Source organism: Kwoniella europaea, chromosome 2 (assembly GCF_036810445.1).
Source record: "Kwoniella europaea PYCC6329 chromosome 2, complete sequence".
NCBI lineage: Eukaryota > Fungi > Basidiomycota > Tremellomycetes > Tremellales > Cryptococcaceae > Kwoniella > Kwoniella europaea.
This window is the reverse complement of record NC_089488.1, coordinates 3,074,014-3,094,573: the sequence shown is the minus strand read 5'-3', so window position 1 is coordinate 3,094,573 and position 20,560 is coordinate 3,074,014. Positions and strand designations below refer to the sequence as shown.

At 44.4% G+C, this 20,560-nt stretch overlaps 11 protein-coding genes across 11 annotated transcripts; 5 read left to right on the top strand and 6 right to left on the bottom strand.

The window, feature by feature from the left end:
* Positions 1 to 267: 267 nt before the first annotated feature.
* On the top strand, positions 268 to 2,674 carry V865_007510 (uncharacterized protein; the record flags this gene model as incomplete). The annotated part of the gene is made up of 8 exons (XM_066231257.1): positions 268 to 286; positions 347 to 457; positions 526 to 608; positions 674 to 1,025; positions 1,091 to 1,735; positions 1,799 to 1,926; positions 1,990 to 2,214; positions 2,291 to 2,674. The coding sequence occupies 8 exons, from the start codon at positions 268 to 270 to the stop codon at positions 2,672 to 2,674; spliced, it is 1,947 nt and encodes a 648-aa protein (XP_066087354.1).
* Positions 2,675 to 3,087: 413 nt separating this feature from the next.
* Positions 3,088 to 5,086, top strand: V865_007509 (uncharacterized protein; the record flags this gene model as incomplete). The annotated part of the gene is made up of 12 exons (XM_066231256.1): positions 3,088 to 3,138; positions 3,214 to 3,235; positions 3,300 to 3,510; positions 3,579 to 3,788; positions 3,872 to 3,940; positions 4,007 to 4,058; positions 4,115 to 4,172; positions 4,241 to 4,289; positions 4,371 to 4,481; positions 4,578 to 4,671; positions 4,730 to 4,740; positions 4,819 to 5,086. 12 exons carry the CDS (start codon positions 3,088 to 3,090, stop codon positions 5,084 to 5,086), a joined length of 1,206 nt encoding a protein of 401 aa, XP_066087353.1.
* A 292-nt stretch (positions 5,087 to 5,378) lies between these two features.
* V865_007508 (gamma-glutamyltransferase) lies at positions 5,379 to 7,526 on the bottom strand (the record flags this gene model as incomplete). The annotated part of the gene is made up of 7 exons (XM_066231255.1): positions 5,379 to 5,815; positions 5,906 to 6,117; positions 6,185 to 6,339; positions 6,416 to 6,594; positions 6,661 to 6,922; positions 6,999 to 7,196; positions 7,293 to 7,526. 7 exons carry the CDS (start codon positions 7,524 to 7,526, stop codon positions 5,379 to 5,381), a joined length of 1,677 nt encoding a protein of 558 aa, XP_066087352.1.
* Positions 7,527 to 7,860: 334 nt separating this feature from the next.
* Positions 7,861 to 9,165, bottom strand: V865_007507 (uncharacterized protein; the record flags this gene model as incomplete). The annotated part of the gene is made up of 2 exons (XM_066231254.1): positions 7,861 to 8,946; positions 9,004 to 9,165. The coding sequence occupies 2 exons, from the start codon at positions 9,163 to 9,165 to the stop codon at positions 7,861 to 7,863; spliced, it is 1,248 nt and encodes a 415-aa protein (XP_066087351.1).
* A 1,379-nt stretch (positions 9,166 to 10,544) lies between these two features.
* On the top strand, positions 10,545 to 11,197 carry V865_007506 (uncharacterized protein; the record flags this gene model as incomplete). Its single annotated transcript, XM_066231253.1, has 4 exons — positions 10,545 to 10,727; positions 10,814 to 10,872; positions 10,952 to 10,959; positions 11,094 to 11,197. 4 exons carry the CDS (start codon positions 10,545 to 10,547, stop codon positions 11,195 to 11,197), a joined length of 354 nt encoding a protein of 117 aa, XP_066087350.1.
* Positions 11,198 to 11,718: 521 nt separating this feature from the next.
* On the bottom strand, positions 11,719 to 13,236 carry V865_007505 (uncharacterized protein; the record flags this gene model as incomplete). The annotated part of the gene is made up of 2 exons (XM_066231252.1): positions 11,719 to 12,246; positions 12,400 to 13,236. 2 exons carry the CDS (start codon positions 13,234 to 13,236, stop codon positions 11,719 to 11,721), a joined length of 1,365 nt encoding a protein of 454 aa, XP_066087349.1.
* Positions 13,237 to 13,698: 462 nt separating this feature from the next.
* V865_007504 (uncharacterized protein) lies at positions 13,699 to 14,460 on the top strand (the record flags this gene model as incomplete). Its single annotated transcript, XM_066231251.1, has 3 exons — positions 13,699 to 13,929; positions 14,020 to 14,151; positions 14,284 to 14,460. 3 exons carry the CDS (start codon positions 13,699 to 13,701, stop codon positions 14,458 to 14,460), a joined length of 540 nt encoding a protein of 179 aa, XP_066087348.1.
* A 430-nt stretch (positions 14,461 to 14,890) lies between these two features.
* V865_007503 (uncharacterized protein) lies at positions 14,891 to 15,507 on the bottom strand (the record flags this gene model as incomplete). The annotated part of the gene is made up of 4 exons (XM_066231250.1): positions 14,891 to 15,154; positions 15,246 to 15,258; positions 15,371 to 15,399; positions 15,490 to 15,507. The coding sequence occupies 4 exons, from the start codon at positions 15,505 to 15,507 to the stop codon at positions 14,891 to 14,893; spliced, it is 324 nt and encodes a 107-aa protein (XP_066087347.1).
* A 51-nt stretch (positions 15,508 to 15,558) lies between these two features.
* Positions 15,559 to 15,940, bottom strand: V865_007502 (uncharacterized protein; the record flags this gene model as incomplete). The annotated part of the gene is made up of 3 exons (XM_066231249.1): positions 15,559 to 15,566; positions 15,655 to 15,742; positions 15,827 to 15,940. 3 exons carry the CDS (start codon positions 15,938 to 15,940, stop codon positions 15,559 to 15,561), a joined length of 210 nt encoding a protein of 69 aa, XP_066087346.1.
* A 1,286-nt stretch (positions 15,941 to 17,226) lies between these two features.
* Positions 17,227 to 18,429, top strand: V865_007501 (uncharacterized protein; the record flags this gene model as incomplete). The annotated part of the gene is made up of 5 exons (XM_066231248.1): positions 17,227 to 17,290; positions 17,381 to 17,596; positions 17,696 to 17,777; positions 17,883 to 18,056; positions 18,162 to 18,429. The coding sequence occupies 5 exons, from the start codon at positions 17,227 to 17,229 to the stop codon at positions 18,427 to 18,429; spliced, it is 804 nt and encodes a 267-aa protein (XP_066087345.1).
* Positions 18,430 to 19,015: 586 nt separating this feature from the next.
* V865_007500 (uncharacterized protein) lies at positions 19,016 to 20,233 on the bottom strand (the record flags this gene model as incomplete). Its single annotated transcript, XM_066231247.1, has 5 exons — positions 19,016 to 19,744; positions 19,823 to 19,852; positions 19,933 to 19,996; positions 20,075 to 20,144; positions 20,224 to 20,233. The coding sequence occupies 5 exons, from the start codon at positions 20,231 to 20,233 to the stop codon at positions 19,016 to 19,018; spliced, it is 903 nt and encodes a 300-aa protein (XP_066087344.1).
* Between the last annotated feature and the right edge of the window lie 327 nt (positions 20,234 to 20,560).

The following is a 20,560-nucleotide window of genomic DNA, read 5'->3' as shown; positions in this document are numbered from 1 at the left end:
CAAAGATAGTCGCGGTCAGGTTGAAAGGAATGTAAACATCACACTGTATAAGAGTAACCCACTTTACTCCCCATGTATGTCCGTTTTTACCCAAAGTGGCAAATTCTCTTCTCATCGAGATTCAAGTGGAGGCCTTCAATATTTCAAGATTTCAAGATTTCAAGATTTCAAGATTTTGTATTTGGGAAATGCAGATGAATTTCACGGTGGTCACCTAATTGTCGTCGTGCTTGTGTACAACACTTCTTACAATAAAGACCAAACACCATGCCTAGAATAAGGAAGCGTGAGTATGGGACCTTGGAAGATGGCTCAAAGTGATGGCGCTGATTGACTTGTCCCACAGAGACGTCCAATCGTAAAACGACCCGAGACAGGGCAAAGATCCACAAGAAGTCTGTTGACAACAAGAGGAAAACAAAGAAGGCAGCCAAGAAGGATCAGACATGGAAGTCTAGTAAGTCTCATGTCTTCCCAGTTAAATGCTCTTGTGTGTGGCTGCTGACTGAAATATGTGCAATAAAGAGAAGAAGCAGGATCCGGGGATTCCCAATAGTTTCCCATTCAAAGATCAAATTCTCGCCGAATTAGCTGAAGAGCGACGAAAGGTCAGCTGAGCGTAAACACGTCAATCGCTTGGGTCGTTTAACTGACGATATCAATCCACTGATAGGCCGAAGAAGAGAAGATTGCTCGAAGGGAAGCTGCTAAAGCCGCCAAGCTTGCACCACCACAAGAAGAAGCTGAGGGTGATACACCTGGAATTATCTCGCTTTCTGGAGCCGTGCTCTCTCGAACTGCCCCGTTATCAGCTATCGCTGAACCATCAACATCCAGCTTTGTTGCTGCAGATGTTCCTGATCTGATTGACACTGCTCTTGCTACCCTTACGGATGTGATTGACCGAGCAGATGTCATTTGTGAAGTCGTAGATGCAAGGGATATATTGGGTGGTAGAAGTGGTCACGTTGAAAGCTTGGTGAAAGAGGCTGAGGGAAGAGTGGTTCTTCTTGTTAACAAGATAGGTGAGCTTATCAGTCCCCGATAATCATCTCAGACGGAACTTTGGCTGACTGATGCCATTCTCCAGACCTCGTGCCAAAGGAAGCTCTCGAATCATGGTTAGCCAAACTCGATATCCCTGCATTCCTATTCAAGTCCTCTTTGCCTTCTCCGCCGACCGCCTCTGCATCTTCGTCTAAAACCCCGTCCCCTTCTTCTCTGCCTCTACACTCGGTATTAGGTAAAGACGAATTCTACAAAGCTATTCAACAATGGTCATCCGAAAAACAATCGAAATCAAAATCAAAATCAAAATCAGGTTCAAAATCCAAATCTAAGGAGCCTGTCGAACCTCTAGTAATCGCCTTTATGGGTCTACCATCTGTAGGGAAAACCTCAATCTTGAATTCGTTACTCTCGCCCAAACAACCCAAACATGCTGTTGCCCCTTACATCCCAACCGCAACCTCCGCTAAGATACCTGAACCTAAGACCAAGGCCCCGGTCGAAGTGGAGATCGAAGTTGATGGTGAGAAGGTCAGGGTGATCGATACTCCAGGATGGGAATACGCTGAAGATGATGATTCCGAGGATGAAGATGAGGACGACGAAGATGAAGAGGAAGAGGAAGTGAACCCGGAGAAGTGGGATGCATTGGAAGCTAGATTAGCAGGTGATCTTCTACGAAGAAATTTGGGTAGGGTAGATAAAGTCAAGGATGCGTTCCCTTTAGGTAAGTTTCCATCTACGTGAAGCTCACATAACAGCAAATTACTGACCAGCTGTCTCATTGTAGTCAATTACATCATAAAACGATCAAATCACCAAGATCTCATGTTGGCTTACAACGTACCTTTCTTCGAGGCCGGGGACGTAGAGGCTTTCTTGACTGGAGTTGCTCGTGCTCAAGGACGAATTAAGAAGGTGAGTTGAGCCTCAAACCACGGGGTGACAACCAGCTCAAATGACCTTGTCCCGCACAATTAGCACGGTACACCAGATCTTGAAGCTGCCGCCAGGGTGATACTTCGAGATTGGGCATTCAACACCTTCCCATATTACACTACTGCTCCTAAATCATTGTCAGCCACGAAAGTGGAATATGACATGTCATCTGTGTTGGAGAAGTGTAAGTCGAAAAGGGACTTGAAGAAGGAGAACCCAAAAGGTCTGGTCAGATTCAAGGGGGCTGAGGAAGTTGATAAACGTGATGTCAGTTATTTATATTCTAAGCTTCGATCCTCTTCTGTCCATTGTAATTCAAAGCTGATGCGATCATTCTGGACAGATTATCTTGGATGATGATTACACCGCTATGGCTGGTCCTTCTGAAGATGAGGAAGATGAAGATGAAGAAGACGATGAGGATGAGGACGAGGATGACGAAGACGAAGAAGAAGATGATGAAGGATTACTGATAGGATCAGACGAAGGTGAAGAGCTAGAACTGGAAGATGGCCCTGAACCATCATCAGGATCTGATCCCGAGGAAGATGATGAGGATGAAGAAGAGGAGGAGGAGGAGGAGGAAAGCGAACCTGAGCCCGAGCCTGTCGCTGCCAAGAAAAGAAAGAGGGCATCTTTGCCTGCTCCTTCGAAGAAGGTCAAGAGGGTATCTTTCGCCAAAGAGGAGAAACCGCTGAAAGGGATTTTAAAGCGAAAGAGGAATTAGATTGTTTCTCACTTGGAGAATCGAGTGCATCTTGTATCTACTCGTTTCGGTCTTGATGCGGTAGAGGTAGAAGGTCTGCTGTTTTGTACATTTCCTATGCATTTCATGATATACCCCCAGAGTATTTTGGTGGTACGCTAGAAAGGCAGCAGCCAGCCGATGTTTAACTCTATCCGTGCCTGGATCTTGAGGGTCGATGGATTGCGTTATCCGAAATCGAATAAATCGAAACAAAAGATGCCAAGATGCACATGTACGGATCGATTACGAGTCTACTGATCTCATATCCCAAACAACCTTGTCTTCGATTGTTGTTCGTTCTCGTTTCTCTGTCCATCCACCACCAGCTCGTGATAGCATACTGTATACCCCTTTCCCAACTAAAGTGTCCTTATCAGATATCGTAGTACACAATGTCATCAGCCCAAGATGAGTTTCACGTTATAATGGTCGGTGCCGGATATGTAAGCATCTCTTACCCTATATACTTTCATTGCCAATGACCTGAGAGCTGACGAATCGTGTATGATGGGTCGTAGGCAATGTTCGGTACACCAGAAGGTAAAATAAACTTCACATCTTCAATCGAAAAGTGGAAGTGAGCTGACAGAGTAGTCGATGATAGGACCATGGAATATCGCCAAACGAGCAGAGCAGAAACTCGGTTCTCGACTTGTTGTCGATGCTGTCATTGAAGTTGTACCCACCCGAGCTGAAGAGGCATTGAAAATCAAAAGAGATGGACCTCATAAGGAATCGTATAAGAATACAGTGATCTTACCGAGTGTAGCAGAATTCAAGAAGCTAGTGGATGAGGGGAAAGCCAAGGAGCCTAGGTACGTGATCATACTGTTTTAGCGGGAACATACCGTCCTAACATAGTCTAACATCTTAATATACATAGAGCCATTTTCGTCGCTACTCCACCTACCGTTCGAGGATCAACTCAACCGGGAAAAGACCTTGAGATCCAATTGAACAAGGCTTTCCCCAACATCGCTATCTTCTTTGAGAAACCAGTAGCTACCGGTCAACCATGGGAAGAGAGCGTAGGAGAAGCTTTGAAGGTCTCTGAGTATTTGAAGAAGAATCACAAGGCCCCTATCTCCATCGGGTGAGGTTTTCATCTATTCAGATTACCCATAATGATTGATGAGACGGTGGTTCTGACTGATGTCCTCTTGTCCGTCCGTCCAGGTACGTGTTGAGATACCTCAAGATCGTTCAACAAGTCAAGAAGATTATTGAGGAGAATAATCTCAATGTGTGAGTCGTATACCTCACGTCTGGCACACACGGAATGATACAGCTGACCCATGTGTCCTCCCTTAGGATGGCAACCAATGCTAGATTCGTGGTAGCTTACGAATTGGCTATCAAAACTGTAAGTATCGTGTGTACTAAAGCACTTACAAAAATCGAGCTGATGGGAATACTCAGGAATGGTGGAACAAAGACATCATGCTTGGACCCATCATCGAGCAGGCCACTCATATCTGTGAGTGGTTTTTTATAGAGTCACCTATATGACTTAGGTCATGGGCACTGAACCAATGAATCTGTTAGGTGATCTCGTACGATTCTTGGGTGGAGAAATCAACTTTGATACTATCTCGTAAGCACATAACTTCAATTCCGATCCACCTTACATTATCTATCTGTCATATCGGAGGTACTGATCGCGATTCAATTATAGTGCTCACGCTTTGGAAGCAGACGACAAACCAGGTCAATTGTCCAAGAAGAATTTCGATGAATCTGTCATTCCTGATGATCTTAGAATTCCAAGAGCTACCACCGCGAGCTGGTGAGTTCATTGCGCATCTACTATGCCCCTTAGCGAGATAGGCAATACACCGACGGACAATATAGGTATATGAACTGACATCAATCTGCTCTCTAGGAAATACGAATCTGGAGCTGTAGGAATCTTCCTCCATTCTACTGCTCTACATGGAACAGATTACGAGGTCCAATTGGAAGTATTCGCGGATGGTGTGAGTCAGCTTGTCTTAAATGCCGAGAGAAAGCTGACGATGTCTATGGTGTGATCAGTACGCCTTCATGTACGTGCATCGTCGTGTCTCATGTCCATCCCAGGTCTTGGCATAGTCACCAAAGCTGATGCCCTTTTTCTCAATTAGCTTACAAAACATCTTCGGTACCTCTAAAGCACCCGAATTGCACATCCGACGACCTGGTTCTGACGAATTTGAGAAGATTGTTACACCCGGTGACGATGCCTACCAAACTGAGATGAATCATTTCATCGATGCTATCGAAGGTGGTGAAACCCCAGAGATCTTCTCGAGCTACGAAGATGCTGCTAAGACCTACGAGATGACTTGGGTGATCAGGAACTCGGCGGAAGAGTGGAGTAAAAAGGTCAAGGAGGGAAAAGTAAAGAAATAGGTATCATCCTAGTTCCAGAAAACTTAAATGAATCGAAGAAAGAGATTCCATAAACAGAAGGAGGAGCGGCGCATAAGGGGATGTCATCAAAAGGTCTATAAGGCTATACTTAGAATACGAAATTTATCATCGCAAGTTGCATAGATTTGTTCATGCATATGAGTACTAATATCTAAATCTCTTCCTGGAATGATTATACTGTTATATTTGGTTTTAATCTATTTGTTCTACTGAGTTGTCTATTTGTTTTGAGATAGCTGATCAAAACCCGTTGCAATCGTAAACCTGTTTCTCATGGAGCGACGAAAACACTACCACCCGAATCATTCCTCCTAGGTTCGGCCCCCACCTCCCATCTTTCTTTCTTTCCGTCGTACATTCTTATAACCACAGGTGTAGTCCTATTTTTCTTGACCCACTTGATCTGATGTCCTTTCATTTCCAACCCTTTAGCTTGTTCTTCGCTAAACCCATCAACTGTGATACCTTGATGCGTAGATGACTGTTCTAATTCGGAGACATTCGGTAATAGCTGATTATGCAGCCTGTTGGCTCTTAATGCCTCCTTCGCTGATAAATCGTAATCCAATATATTCCTTGCGACTTGAACATTTCCCGAGATGATTGTTGATCCACCTGCGGCACCTCCTGATGCATGTGGCTGGTTGGTGGTAGTACGGGTGATGATATAGGGACAGCTTGAACTTAGGGGTCGCTTACCACCGAAAACTAATGTACGGATCGCATTACATGGCAAGGCAAAACCATATCAGCGATCAACCGGGAGACCATCTGTTATTGGCAGGTAAGTACACTCACCATAATTAGCCACTTGAGGTTCATAACCCCACTGATTCGGTCGACCCTCCACTGAGAAATCATCCATAGAATCGTTCAACACGAATCCATACCCAGGTACGATAACGCGAGAACCCCAAGCTAATCCAACAGTCGTTGTGATTGACACGACCAAACCGTCAGAATCGGCGACAGTGATATTGGAAGTTCCATGATCATTTACAATTTCGACTCTAGGTTGTATACCATACCGTAAGCTTTCTTACTCTCTACTACTGAAGCGCTGACGTGATAACTCACTTGGGCGGTTTATAATAGTCCGGCTCATGGGTCTTTTCAGTGATCAGCTTTGATTTTTCTTCTATAGCATATGGTGTGAGCCAGGATGACTGTTTCTCAACCAAACCAGGTACGTAATTGGGATCGCCCAACGCAGTCCGCTGACCATATGCGAGCTATTTGTGATCATCTCAGTCTATGGTATCAAGACTACTGTGACATGATGCAGCATAATACTACGAGCTCACTCACCCTCAAAGATTCGGTCAAAACATGTAAATCTTTCACACTACCATTACCTTCAGGTTCGAAATGGCTCAACATCCCCAAAGCAGATAAGAAGATCGCACCTGAGGCTGGAGCGGGCGTCGCGTATATGGTATAATCTCTGTAAGGTATCGATAATGGCTGGTTCCATTCTACTTTGTATTCTACATCTCATCGTCAGCTTCCACCAGATCATGACTGCAACATCAACACGGGAGTAGACCACTGACCCTTTAGATCCTGTAAGGTCATCAACCCTCCTCGTTCCTGCACCACTTTCACTAAAGCCTCGGCCACCTCACCCTCATAGAACGCTTTCGATCCCTCTTTGGCTATCTGCTTCAAGGTATTGGCATATTCTGGTCTTTTCCATGTCGAGCCTACAGGTATAGCTTGACCATCGACAAATAAGGAGGAATAACATGGATCGTTCTCCATCCATGAGCCTGAGAGATTCGACGATCCAGGTGGATTACATTCTGCAGTGATGAACTTTTTTGCAAGACTACAGTCAGACAAGTGATGAACCGGGACAGGAGAAGAGGAGAGGAGCAGACTCTTTACTCACTTCGTGCAGATCCTGTTTCACCTCGAACCCATCTTCTGCCAACTTTATCGACGGTTCCAACAACTTTTCCCAAGGTAACTTTCCGTATTTCCCATGTAACTCTTCCAACCCTTTGATTTCCCCTGGTACAGCGACTGCTGCACCTCCTATGGACGAAGATACTTCCGGGTTCTTGTAGAACTCATTATTTGCAGCTGCCTGCGTGACACACCAAAAGTCAGCGCCAGTTACCCATTTTATGTCTAGTATGGTTCCAGGATTCCGTCAGGGTATAGCGGAAGTGGGCGTACTCACAGGAGCAGTATGTCTGAAGTTCAAACTTTTGATCTCACCATCGCCAGTTCTCAGGATAGCGAATCCACCTCCTCCAATATCAGAATGATATGGACATAGAGTGTTTACCGCCAAGATAGTAGCTGTGATAGCATCCACCGCGTTACCTCCCTGCGATAAGATGATGGTACCGATCTCGGATGCTCGAGTATCTTCACATGTGACGGCGCCGGACAGGATTGAATTTCTGGACATGTTGATCGATGATTAATCTTTCAGCTAGGTTATGCAGTATACATTGCGAGACTCTCAAATTGTAGTGGTTGTGAGTTGTGAGGTATTGCAATATGTCGGACACTTGTCCGACAGCTGTTATCGGATCTGACCGTATCGGGATGCATAACCGACGAGATGTCATGAGTGTGATACAGGCACAATTTCAGAATTATAAAGTTACAACAGAGAGTATACAGGTAAGACAAAATCGAATGAAAACAAGTACACAAGTGGCAGTATCCAAGAGCAACTATCAACGCTGCGAATGCTATCAAAGCAAACGAAACAAAAATTCACCAAAGCAAAATTTCTATTAATCTTCCGGTATCTCTCCTTCTTCCAATTCACCTGCTTCTAACCTTCTCTGATATTCTCTCTCCATGAGGACATAAGCGCGCTCCGAGACTGATACAAATACCGATTCTTCTTCGTCAGTGGCGTAAGCCAAGTGAGAGGGTGCGTCGCTTCGGCTGGAGGTAATGGAAGGGGTGTATCCGTAACTTTCAGTCCCGGTAGATGTTTCTTCAGAACCAGCGTTATCCTCCGAATGACTATCCCCTCTGAAATCCCTTACTGTCTCTGTGTCGTCGTCAGAGTCTTCATCGGTAACTTCACCTTCTTCGAACCCCTCTCGATTCCTGTTGCTCCTGGCTTGCTTCGTAGCTTGGACCCATCTAGACATCGCATGCCTATAAGTGTCGTCTGCGGGTGTGGCGTATGCATGACCAACTCGGAGCGAAGTGGCGACGGATGATGGGGGGCCAGGGGGAGGCGGGAGCACGAAATTGATAATTTCCGCGAGTCGATAGGGAAGATGTCGCTGCAAGAGAGGAGGAGGAGGATCGTACTGATTAGGATCAGTAGACATCTGACTGATATAAGTCGGTATACTGATTTCAGTAGGTTCCGGAGACGCTGGCCTTGCATTTCGATTTTGGTCCTCCTCCTTATACGCCTGCAAAAGACGGAAGTGGCACCGTTGCTCATCGTATCGAGTTGAGTTGTACTCGTGAACGCCCGCGAGGTATCGCTCTGAGTACGAGGGCTTCGTGAGGCCCGTCTCAGGCTCGATTTGCAGGGCCCAGCCGTTCAACATTGACTTAGTATCCTGCCAGCTCCTGTAACTCAAAAGGTCTTCGTTACATATTTCTGTAAATTCGCGAGGGTCCATAGGAAAGCCTTGTGGAGGATCAGGTCTGCCAGCTTTCCGAAGAGTAAGACATTGATATTCACAAGTCTCAATCAACTCGGTATACTGCTGAATGGTGATGTATGTCCACTTTTCCACATCCTGTCCTGCTTTTTTCGGATTAGGTAGACCATCTAAACAGACTATATAGTACGATTTAGACTGCTGAGTGACATTGGAGAGCCCCGGCCATACTTTGAGTCCTCTTGCCTACAGACACATATTGCATCAGCAAGTGATTTATGATCAAAAGGAGATTGTATTCACGTTTGCATCCTTTATAAGCTCCGCACGTCTTTTAAGCTGAGGGAAATCGAACTCCCATGGCTTCTGGTAGACGAAGACGTGATTTTTCAAGGCGTTCAAATCCTTTGCCACCTCTACGGGCACCGTAAAGGCAGAGAGGCGGGTGGCAACTTGGTGATCCATGCTAGTAAGTTTGAAATGTCGATAATAAGGTGGCTAGAGAGGGTTTTCTACAGTAATTGACTAGCTATGAAAGGCTTTGATGAACAAATCAGTCCATTGATTGTTGAAAGAAGAAAATAAAGAAGATCAGCAAGTCAAGATGCATTTAGAGGGCAATTCTATAATGTACATTGGCGGATCGACCAAAATAAGGTTGGTCAAGAGATTTACGACTTCAATTCGACTGACGACAGAAGATTAATTCGTCCAAATATAGTTCATGACAGCATCGCTTTCGCGGAGGCAGACAGGTCTAGTCATCTGCCATTCCCATTCTATCGCCATTTTACTTCAAGTCGCTATGAAGGATCTGTCCAGGATTTCAGTGACAAGTGATATAACAGACCGTACGCCATGGCCTGCTGGGTGGTCGAGGTGTCTTTCAGATAGCTCATCATAAACGGGTTGTGGCTCTGGGGCCATGCCAAGGGGATAGTCTGCGACACCGGCAAAACTCAGCAATAATAGATTATGTAAACGAATAGCTTGTATGTACCATAGTTGTATATTAGTGTATATAGATTTCGACTAAACTCAGCATCAGACTGCCGACATCCCCTTGTCATGTGCGGACCAATATCGGTGCCCATGGCCTAGTAAGAGATGGTCTTAGCAGTCTCTGAAAATTGGGTGTCGCTCACAGTCAGATCAAATGGTCTGCTGAGCGAGAACAAATTATTTGTCAACATGCCTTCAAAGATTGGCAAAATCCGGTATGTCGGATGAGCACTATTGATGTTACCTGCGAGTATCATCACCTATGCATATGGATTTAGGTTGTCTCTGCGTCAACCTGATTTACAAGTCAACTCCAGTGATGCGTTGGTATTCAGTGGCAAAAGGCGATTTAAGGTTGAGCAGACCACGTACTTCAGTAGAAAGCGGTACAGTATCACCCTGCAAGAGGCGTGGCCATCAAGGTTGGTCATCCGGTTATACTGTACTGTTATATGTACAAGCAGGTTGTGCGCCAGTGCTATACCTTCTTCCTCTCCATCACTTCTTCCCTCTTGGCCGCACGGTGTAATTCGGGCTATGCAATCTCATGCATGACATTCAGAGACGACATAAGAGATTCTTTTCACAATCAAAAGCTGGGTGGGTGGCAAAACAATGGAGATGACACGCGGAACGGACATTGACATTTTACACGCGACAAACAACCAACCTGTATGTCTACCAATCTCGAGGTTTTTGTTCTGCACAACTTTCCAATTCTCTCATCAGACATCAGACAACATCCATCAACGGTCAATTCAAGCATAATCATTCATCTAAGAAAACCATCCATAGCCCCCGATTCATAGTCACCGCTCAGCCTGCAGCACGGGAAAACCAACATGTCGACCGCTGCTCAACAACAACAACCTTCAACCGCTGCTTTGGTCCCTTCATCATCATCCACCAAGCGATTATCAACTATCAATAAACCCAATTCGTCCAGTCCTGCTAAAGGTGTTAATGCTGGGAATGCAGGTGTGGGAGTGAAAGATGTAGTTAGCCCTGGTGAATTATGTGGATTTGTGAGTCGAGATTGATCTTGCTAGGTTATTCTTTTCCTGGATGAATCCAAGCTAATGTTATGTTTATGATTGATTAACTCTACTAGGTTGATACGCTGTTGGCTCAGTTGGAATCGAGATTTGACGAGATGAGTGATCAGGTATTGTGAGTTTACTGATCCTTCATCCCACTCCTATCTTGGTCTGCTAGCGATGGTAGTCCTTGAGCTGACATGTACTCTCAGAGCACGAAGTGAGCCTTCTCAACAGTTTCCTCCTTAAACAACCACTTCCATCCTCTGTCCACATATCGAAATCTACCATATCCATCGCTCAACTCGGCCTTGAAACATGAACGACCCTTACTGATTATATCTTTGTTTCTAGTGAACGAGATGTCTCACCGAATTGATAATTTAGAAACGGCAATTGAGAATCTCATGCAAGATGATATACATGAGAATGTCATCTCGCCCGTACCTCAGAAATAGCCCAAATTCAATCAAGTGAAGTCTGAGTGATAGAATAGAAAGAGGGGGTTAGATATGTTGTAACATATGTGAGTACTCCATTACTCTTCGTCTATCTCTTTGTGCTTCGACATCTCGTGTCTTTTCCCCTACCATGGTGTAACCTGTCAGACTGATATGTTCTTGTTTGCAAACGATAGGTACGATATCCTGTAACTTAGAGCTGTCCCTCTCTGTGACTTAGGGAGAGGATTGTTCTACCCATCATAACGATCAAATATGAATATCATGCACACATGTCACATGTCTTTTCTTCTTCCCCTTTCTTGTGCGGCCCGAACATTCAATGAAAGCAGTAGACAGATGAATATGAATAAACGAACACTCAATCAAAAGATCATCAACTAATGTTCGATTGTCCATGCCCTTCTAACACTAAGCATGGGTCGGTGGAATGTGGATAGGAACTTGAGTTACCATCATCATCACCTCTATTCGGTCATTAATATATGTATATATGCATGAATGATACCCTATGTACTCTACAAATCTCTACTTTCCGCTATAACCTCCTTCCCACCCCAATTGACGCCTCTATAACTCATCTCCTTCTCATCTACATTCTCGCTGATCTTTCCGTTACTCAACCACCTCTCCGACGAAGCATATAACGAACTAGGCAAGCTAATTGATCGAAGCCCGAACCCCGTTTGTTCAGAAGAATTCGGTTGATCTGATCTAACTAAGAATAAACTCAACAAAGCATTCTTAGCAGCTCTGTATTCAGCCATGGCCTTAGACGATCCATGACCTTCAGCCAATTTTATACCAGAAGGTAAGAACAGTCCTACAAGGAATAAAGGCGATTGCGAATTCACACCGGTAGATGCCAATAATCTCTTTTCGATGACACCCTGGTTGGCTGAGATGGGTACACCGGCTGAGGAGAGATGGGAGGAAATGACCGAGGAAAGCATGTGAAGTGGGTTTTTGAAGTTGAATAAGGAGGGGAGGTCAATGGAACGCGAGAGGAAATGAGCGTGAACGAATGATCGAGCGGCGTGGATCCCCTAATAGAATGAAGAGTATGTCAGCACAATTTTGATAGTATATATATATGTGTGTTGTTCAGGATACATATAATTGACGGGACATGGTATGATATGTTATGGCCTGATCATGTAAAGATGAGATGAGGTGCGATCATGCAGATGACCACTCACCTGTTCTTGGTAAATCAACCCTACAAAAGCTCTAACCGTAGAAGCAACGACATCCTCGAAACTCTCTCTATTACTTCTTCCTCCTATCTCTTCCGATAAATCTTTCTCTTCATTCTCTTTCTTCTCTAAGAATTTCTGAAACCTCCTTGCAACAGGAACCTTCTCAGGTCCTTTTGATGGTACATTCTCGCCTCTAATGTTATCCTGATAATTCTTCTCTTGCAAATACACTTTGGACCATCTGATAGGTAAACCGGCAGAGTTTGAACCTCTACCTAAACCAGGTACTTGACCGTTATTTCCACCTCCCTGTACGCTCACCCCCAGCTCTCTAGCTACGGACAAACATGTTGATGGACCGACATAGGCCGTTATGGCGTTTTTAACTGCTTGAGTTGGTAGTAGGGGATAAAGCTGGGTGATATGTTCACTGGCGAATAGACCTAATAATGAATTACCCAATGTGGATAAGAGCTCGTTATCGCTTTTTGTAGTTGATGAGGAAGATGAGGAGGAGGATTCGGAATCGACCACTTCAAGTTCTGGTATTTCGTTGGTGTTCGATTGAGCTTGAGCGGAATAGTATGATGGATGGGTCAGACAGGCTATCAGAGTGGGATGTAGCGAGCGGTCATTGGAAGGTAAAGATAGTCTTGATAGTAGTGCAGATAGGGCGGTGGAAGGTGGGATTGTGGATGGTTCAGGTTTGACTGAGACGTTGAGGATAGGTGAGGAAGTGTGAAGAGGTCGGGCAGGGTTGATACGTCGTTTGGCCAATCGTCTGGCGAGGGATGGAGGAAAGGCTGGACGGGTACCGATGGACGATGGAGCTGGCATCTTGAGCGCTCGATCGGGTAGTTCAGTTAGCAAGAAAGCCGAGGAAAGAGGTGTCGGGAGACAAGTCCAGACAGGGGAGGTATGTCTCGTGTGTTGATATAGCTGTTAGGATTAGGATCTGTGAAAGTAAAAGTCGGAAATCTCAAATCTCACTTGGTCGAAAAACGTAAACCCAAAGGGAATGATAGAACAATGATGTGGCATATAACCGTGCAACCTCACCGGGACCGTGTGATAGACACGTGGCTGGTTATTTGGGAATTAATTCATCCATCTCTCTCTCAGGAATGTCATCAAGCACGTCACTGGACAACTCTTCCGAATACTCGATATCCCATACATATTGCATCCTCGTCTAAAGCTATCTCTTCCAACGGCCGAATATAACATACCCATCTGCTGAATAAACAAGAATCAATCAATTTACGTAGCTGAATTTTGATTTTGAATCGATTCTTCAACATGTCATTTATCAAAGCCTCAACTCCCATCTCTCTATCAATCCGATCAACCCTCAGGGCTACTCCTCGCCCTCTTCTTCTCTCCGCCCGACCCATCTCTTCCACCCCAGTCAGTCGAATGGTAGTTTCACCATTCCTTTATGAAGCTCGTAAGACCTCGAGGAGCGCTTGGGCCAAAGATCCTATCGTCAAGTATGAAGAATTGAAACCCATCACTCAACAACCTACCGATGTGAGTGATACCGTCTGATTATCATATATTATCATTATCTTGTGTGTTGTGCTCTTGTGATCAAGGACTGACCGTCCTTTAACTTCGTAGGACATCCTCATTGTAGACGTAAGGGAACCAGACGAAGTTGCCCTTGGCTCGATCCCCTCGGCGGTCAACTTACCTCTATCAAGGTTGAAGGACGCTTTGGATAAAGGTTTCAATCCAGGTGATTTCCAAAAGGTCAGTAGGAGATGACAACACCCACTATAATACAAAGCTGAGCTGATGATTTCATACCATCATACCATTATACCCATTTCCCTACTGTATCCAATGATCATGATCCTGCCCATTATTATTTCGCCCAAATAGGAATTCGCATTCTCCAAACCAACTTACGACCAAAATATAATCTTCTTCTGTCGATCGGGCAAACGATCTGCCAACGCTGCTGAGCTGGCCGGCGAGAAGGGTTATGGTAACGTCAGGAACTATGTCGGAAGTTGGTTAGATTGGAGCAAGAGGGAAGGTGAGGATAAGGATGATTAAGGGTCGAGTTGATTGAGCCTCACTCGGCATAGTAATGGACTCATAACGAATCTTGATAAGTTTTCCAAAGCCCAAGCAGTTCTAAAATCGAGAAAGATTGAAAGAAATAACAAAGTTGGACATGTATAAAATGCAAAACATCCATCTCCAGTTCTCAGGTCTGCTGTGAGTAAGTGAATATATTATAAGGAAATACATCCCACTATCTCCTTCTACTAACAACTCGCATTGGATCTCTTAGTAACTACCAGAATATGATACTGAACTGTATAACAAAGCGTTTCTACTGATGAATCAAGATCTCTCCTCCATAAGCTAATGTAATTTAATTCAATATAATCTGATTATAGTATATGAGGATATGAGGATATGATGATATTCGTGATATTTCGTTAACCCATCTATAAACATCTTACGCCCATGCACACTATCACGCTCGAATGGTGACGTTGGTAGTATGGTTGGTATCTCCCCTGATATGAGCAGTAGTGGTATGTTGTCTTCTCTGCTTGAACCATCCCAAAAATACCAAAGGGATAGCTACGAATAGGTAAATCAACCATCCCAGGATGACTAGGACGAACGCAGCGCCATAGTGAGCATCCAGGTTATCGTTGTTGAATCGATGGTGGGCTGTACCAAAGATGATGGTGACGAGGAAGAATGAGATGGTAGCGAGGAGGGTAGTGAAGAGCTACCAGGACGAAGATCATATCAGCTCAGCCAGTGAGAATAATACCCCAAGAAGTCTGAAAGGAACATGTGGGCAGGATATTCATACTCACAGTCAAACCAAAGCTTGCAGCTCCAGAAGCGATATTGATGACTGAATGAAGTAACGATAAGAATGCCAGCGATCCGAACCCAGCGGTGAGAGCTACCAGGATGAGAGCTCCGGTAGCGGATTTACCACCTGGGATCCAAGGTCGGAAGTTGTATCTGCGAAAAGATCAACTTTGTCATCAGCCGAATTTCGAAGCGGGAAATGGTGGTGAAGTGAAGGAGGATCTGTCTGGTGTGATCACTCACCCTACATGTTGATGGCATGCTTTTCCAGCTACCAACCCATTCAACGGCGCACCAGCACACCAACCGAAATTACCGAACTGTCAAGTAACACGTTGAATGAAAGTGTTAGTATCCTCGTTTTGCTTTTTTTTTTTTTTGGCGGTGAAAGATTAATTAGACACCCACCTTGACATCGTTCTCTCGTGTGGACATAGTGGATCGAATCAATGAAAGGTACAGAGAATGCTGAAAGCCAGAAGAAGAGCGTGGCGATCTGAAGAAGTCAAATCACATCGATTAGCTCATGAACATCTCATATGAAATTGAGATCGACAATATTATGATTATTTTCGCTCACCAATACAGCAAAAGCGGCAAGTCCAAGTTTGAGAGGTGATCTTTTCCATGTCCTTGTGCCGGTCTCGGTGGTGGTGGTGGTAGTGGTGGTACCGCGTTTTCTTCCAAATGCCATGATTACAGTCTGATTGCTCTTCTTCACTTTTCTCTGTTGTTGGTATCGATGGGATGGAACAATCAGACTTGATGGGGTGAGAATAAAATTCGTCAAACGTTGAAGCAGGTATTGATCATATATATACACCTCTCTAACCTCGAGTCGTTCTCATTGAAACATGCATTTTTGACGCAATTCACTTGTTCTGTTATTGAAATTTCGTTGGTATGACGTTATGCCCAATACACGAGGATAATGACACCCTCAAAGGATGATTGTGTGTGTCATTCTCTTTGATGGTTCTGACGTCAACGACAGTACTGATAAAGGGGGAAAAGTCCTTGGCAGAAGATGACTTGTCAAAGGTACCATCAATCGGTTGTTTAGCTTGGTTTCATAATTAGTGGAGCAAAGGTATCATATGCAGATCAGTGAAAGGTCGAGAACAACATCAAATGGATTTGAAGGTGAGCACGAGCCATCTAGGAACGAGGATGATCAGTGGGAGCTTTTACCTCAAGACAAGGTGAGGTGGGTCAATGCGCTGTCAGAAGTCAGGAGGAAGGTTGATCTTCTTGTCTGACTTTCAACTGACGATAAATTCGTTTGGTGTGAGATTTTCCGTATCGGTACAAGTGGTACGAGTACCATGTGTAGGATGTCAAGCTTGTAGTTGTCATCACGAGGATGATATGCACCCTTCGAAGGGGTTTTTTTTTTTTTTGGATATCGATCTCGGTAGAAATCGTTTTGATACCCTTGATGGACTGAACGTTCGAAATTTAGGAATCTGCGCCAGAGATTGGCCGATGCAAGAGATAGCTGTAACAGTCAATATCTACACGTTTTCCATCATGCCAGGGCCTGAGGTCTTTTGACTGACAATGGGGATATGAAGGTATGAACGAACATGACTTGATATTTGCAAGATGCATTTGAGTATTGATTGCCATTGATGCCTAACACCGTATATTCCCGTATGAATATTCCATAGGAGGGATGCGATGTGCCACGTTCATCCAGGCCATGTCCATGTGGTGTGGTGGAAGCCATTGAGACTGGTGCTAGTGACGTATGCGGATGCGGAAAAGTAATGTCATCACAGAGTGAGTACTCTCCAAGTTGAATGACTGATGTTAACATGTCACAACCTTTTCCTTTTCGATAACATCCATCCATATACGCAGAAACAGAAACATCAAGACATCAGTCCAGACCATCCAAGATCATCAGACTATTCGAAACTCACCTATATCCAACTACCACAGTCTCACTTTGAACAAACAGATCACCCGACTATCAACATGCCAGCCGTCGATCCACATTACCTCTGGGCCTTTGGACATGGTGTAATGCTCGTCTCAGCGGGTGAGTGAACAAGGACATGTCTTTACAGCATGTTATGTCTTGTACTGTATGCAGATGTAGCTGACCTATGCTGTATGTTCTCGATCGTAGCATACGTCCTACTTCAAACTGTATTATTCCGACCTTCACCCACCAAATCATACAAATTAGCATTCACCGGTGCCCTCTTGTCGTACTCTATCGTAGTTTACAAATCACTAGGTAAACCACAATTGAACCAAGCCTGGCTGAGAAGAGCACTGGTAGATGAGAATGTACAATATGCGATTCTGGCTTTGTATTGGTGGGTCGCTAAGCCCGTGAATGGTGAGTCGTATCAGGACGAAATATATTGATGCTGAAAAAGAGCTTAAGCTTGATAACAATTCCTCCCCCGATGCTGACTATTTGGTATTTATGTTACAGTTTCCATCCTTCCGTTTGCGACCTTCTCTCTTTTCCACTGTTTGACTTTCCTCCGAACCAACATCATACCCAAACTTGTACCGTAAGTTTTCACCTTCTCTCCGCCTTTCCTTTCCCTTTTTCGCAACGACTTTTGGCAAATTTCACAATCTACGTAAGCTGACTCTTATGTGACGTCCACTTTTAGACCACCACCTCAAGGTACTCAAGGTCAAGCCCAAGCTCAAAGACCACCCGTCTTCCTCGAAACTATCTCTAGGAAAATCCAACTTTGGGTTAAAGGCAATTACGACGTTGCTATGCGATTCGTAGCTTACTGCGAATTGTTAATTTGCGTTAGACTCATTCTGGGTGTATTAACGTGAGTTATCTGTTTCTGAACAACAACATCATAGATATAATGAGAAACAAAGTGAAGCGTATACAAAGAATAAAGCTGATATAACGTCGTTTATATATCGTGTAGATTCAGACAATCATTCATCGCGCCATTATTCATGGTCCATTTCGTCCGATTACGATATCACGCTTCCCCATTCACCAAATCTGCCATCACCAACGTCACCTCTTACATAAATAACTTTGTGGTCGGTAAACCACCCGTAGTTCAGAATGTCTGGAATACCTTGAAGAGGGTTATAGCTACTTGGGGTGGAGCACCATTGATCGCTGGACAAGGTCAAGCGCAAGGTCAAGGTCCGGCTGCTGCTCAGGCTCAAGCTGGTAGAAGATAAGATAAGGAAGGTGAGGGAAGGAAGGATAATCAGATAGTTGGTTGAGGATAAGACTTAGGTGATGATGAAATATACGTGATGAGAATGAATAGGTAGCTGAATATGTAAGAGGGGAAGAGGGAAGAAGGAATGGGGAGGTAGACGTAGATGTAGGCTGAATGGAGGAATGGAGGAACGAATGATGGAAGGAAGTAGGGGCAAAGAAGTATTATTCGAATTTTTCTCTTATACGTTCCTTTCTATATTTGATGCAGAAACAGAAACAGAAGTAGAAAAATCCGAGTACATTGTCATCTCTGAGATCACACAAATCCATCGATAAACAGAACTGCTCCAGAAGGACATCGAAGGGGAATGTAGAATCAGATCGACTAATCGATCTTAGTGATAAACAGATATGCACATGTTGCTGGTCTTTCGAAGTAATGACAATTTGACATCCAGTGTTAAGTGTTAGTATTGTTCGACACTTGTTGTACTGATTTACAGGATTGCGTTTTCGACTAATCAGATAAATACGATACAATACATTCTATTCCACTCTATTCGTACATTGTTCAATCCAAGTCTGATAAAATCTAAGATGTTACTCCTTTTCCACCTCTTTGGGGACTTCTGTATTTTCCACCTCCAAAGCTTTCGTTGGAGCATCCATCTCACCATGAACCAATCCTTTATCCTCTTCCTCCACCTTCTCCTTCGGCTCCTCCTCAATATCCATCTTTTCTGTTGAATCTTCAGCCGGACGAGTTTCCATCTCCACCAATGGCTCAGTCGAACTTTCACCCAAACCGCTTTCCGTCGCGGAAGGTGCGATGGGGTGGATCTCAATAGCGTTTGAAGGGATGGTCTGATGTGCTGGAATGGTAGACTCGTGATCCTCTTCTTTCTCCTTTTCTGGTGCAGGTGTGGATTCTTTCTCCTTCTCAATAGTCGTAGGTGTTGGTACCACTTTCTTCTCCTGCGCATCTACAGCTGCATCGGTAGGTTTGGTGGAGGATTCTTCTCCTTCTTTCGCTGTTGTTGATATAGGTTCGGGCTGTGTTTGGGTTTGTGTAGAGCTATCTGCAGTATCTACTGTGACGGTGGGAGCAGGGGTCTGAGCAGCGGTAGTAGTTGCTTTACCATCTTCTTCATCCTCGTTCTCCCCTTCCACTTCACCTTCCCCTTCGTCTCCCTCATCTTCATTCTGATCTTGATCTTGATCATCTTCTTCCATCTCTTGATCTTCACCTCCGTCTTCATCTTCATCACCTTCGCCTTCTTCTGGTACAGGCGTGTTATCATCCACTTCTATAGCTCCTGTCAGTTTGGCCTATAGTTCCCAATCATATAGTCAGTAAGCTACGGATGGAGATGTGATCAAATCATGAGGACGGTACGTCGTATTTACCTTTTCTTTCTGTTTGACCCATTTACATATCTACGTGACATCGGGTCAAATTGACAGTCCGCATTAACATACAGCATACTCAGATGTGATGGTAATTTTGGACTACACACCTTGTATGAACTTTCAGGTGCTAGTCCAATAGGAGTCACCCATTGTTTCTTCCATTTATTGACGCTGCCCCATCGGGATATCACCAATATCAGCTATTTTATCCCCTTTCTGACATCATTAAAGAATTGAGTGCAGACGTACGGAGCCGTCAATTGCCTTTGATAATGCTCGCTCGCAGAGGAACTTGTAAATCTACCGAAATTCCTTCGAACTGAACAATGAGGATTGGATTGTCATCAGCATTTGGAGGTTGAACGGAAGGAGAACAGTCGTAGAAGGGGGATACTGACAGTGTGACATCCTGAACTGTTTTTCTAATGACCTTTCCCTATCGAATTATGAATGGGACTCGCTATCGATGGCTACACTTGAACGATGTAGTTCTACCTTTTCTTTTCAGAGTTGGTCGTGTTTGCACATATGAAAGCGCAGATCGCGTAACACCAGAACAGAACATTGAACGACCAAACCCACCATCCGGATTGATCTTAATGCAGAGGTCGACCTGCTTACGTAAGGTATCCTGCCTTCTTCCGACGGGAAGTCCACTACCATGTGATCTCATTTTCGACCCAGGTGAATTGAATAATTGAGATTGATTCCTCTTTATTGACACTTGCTGCCATA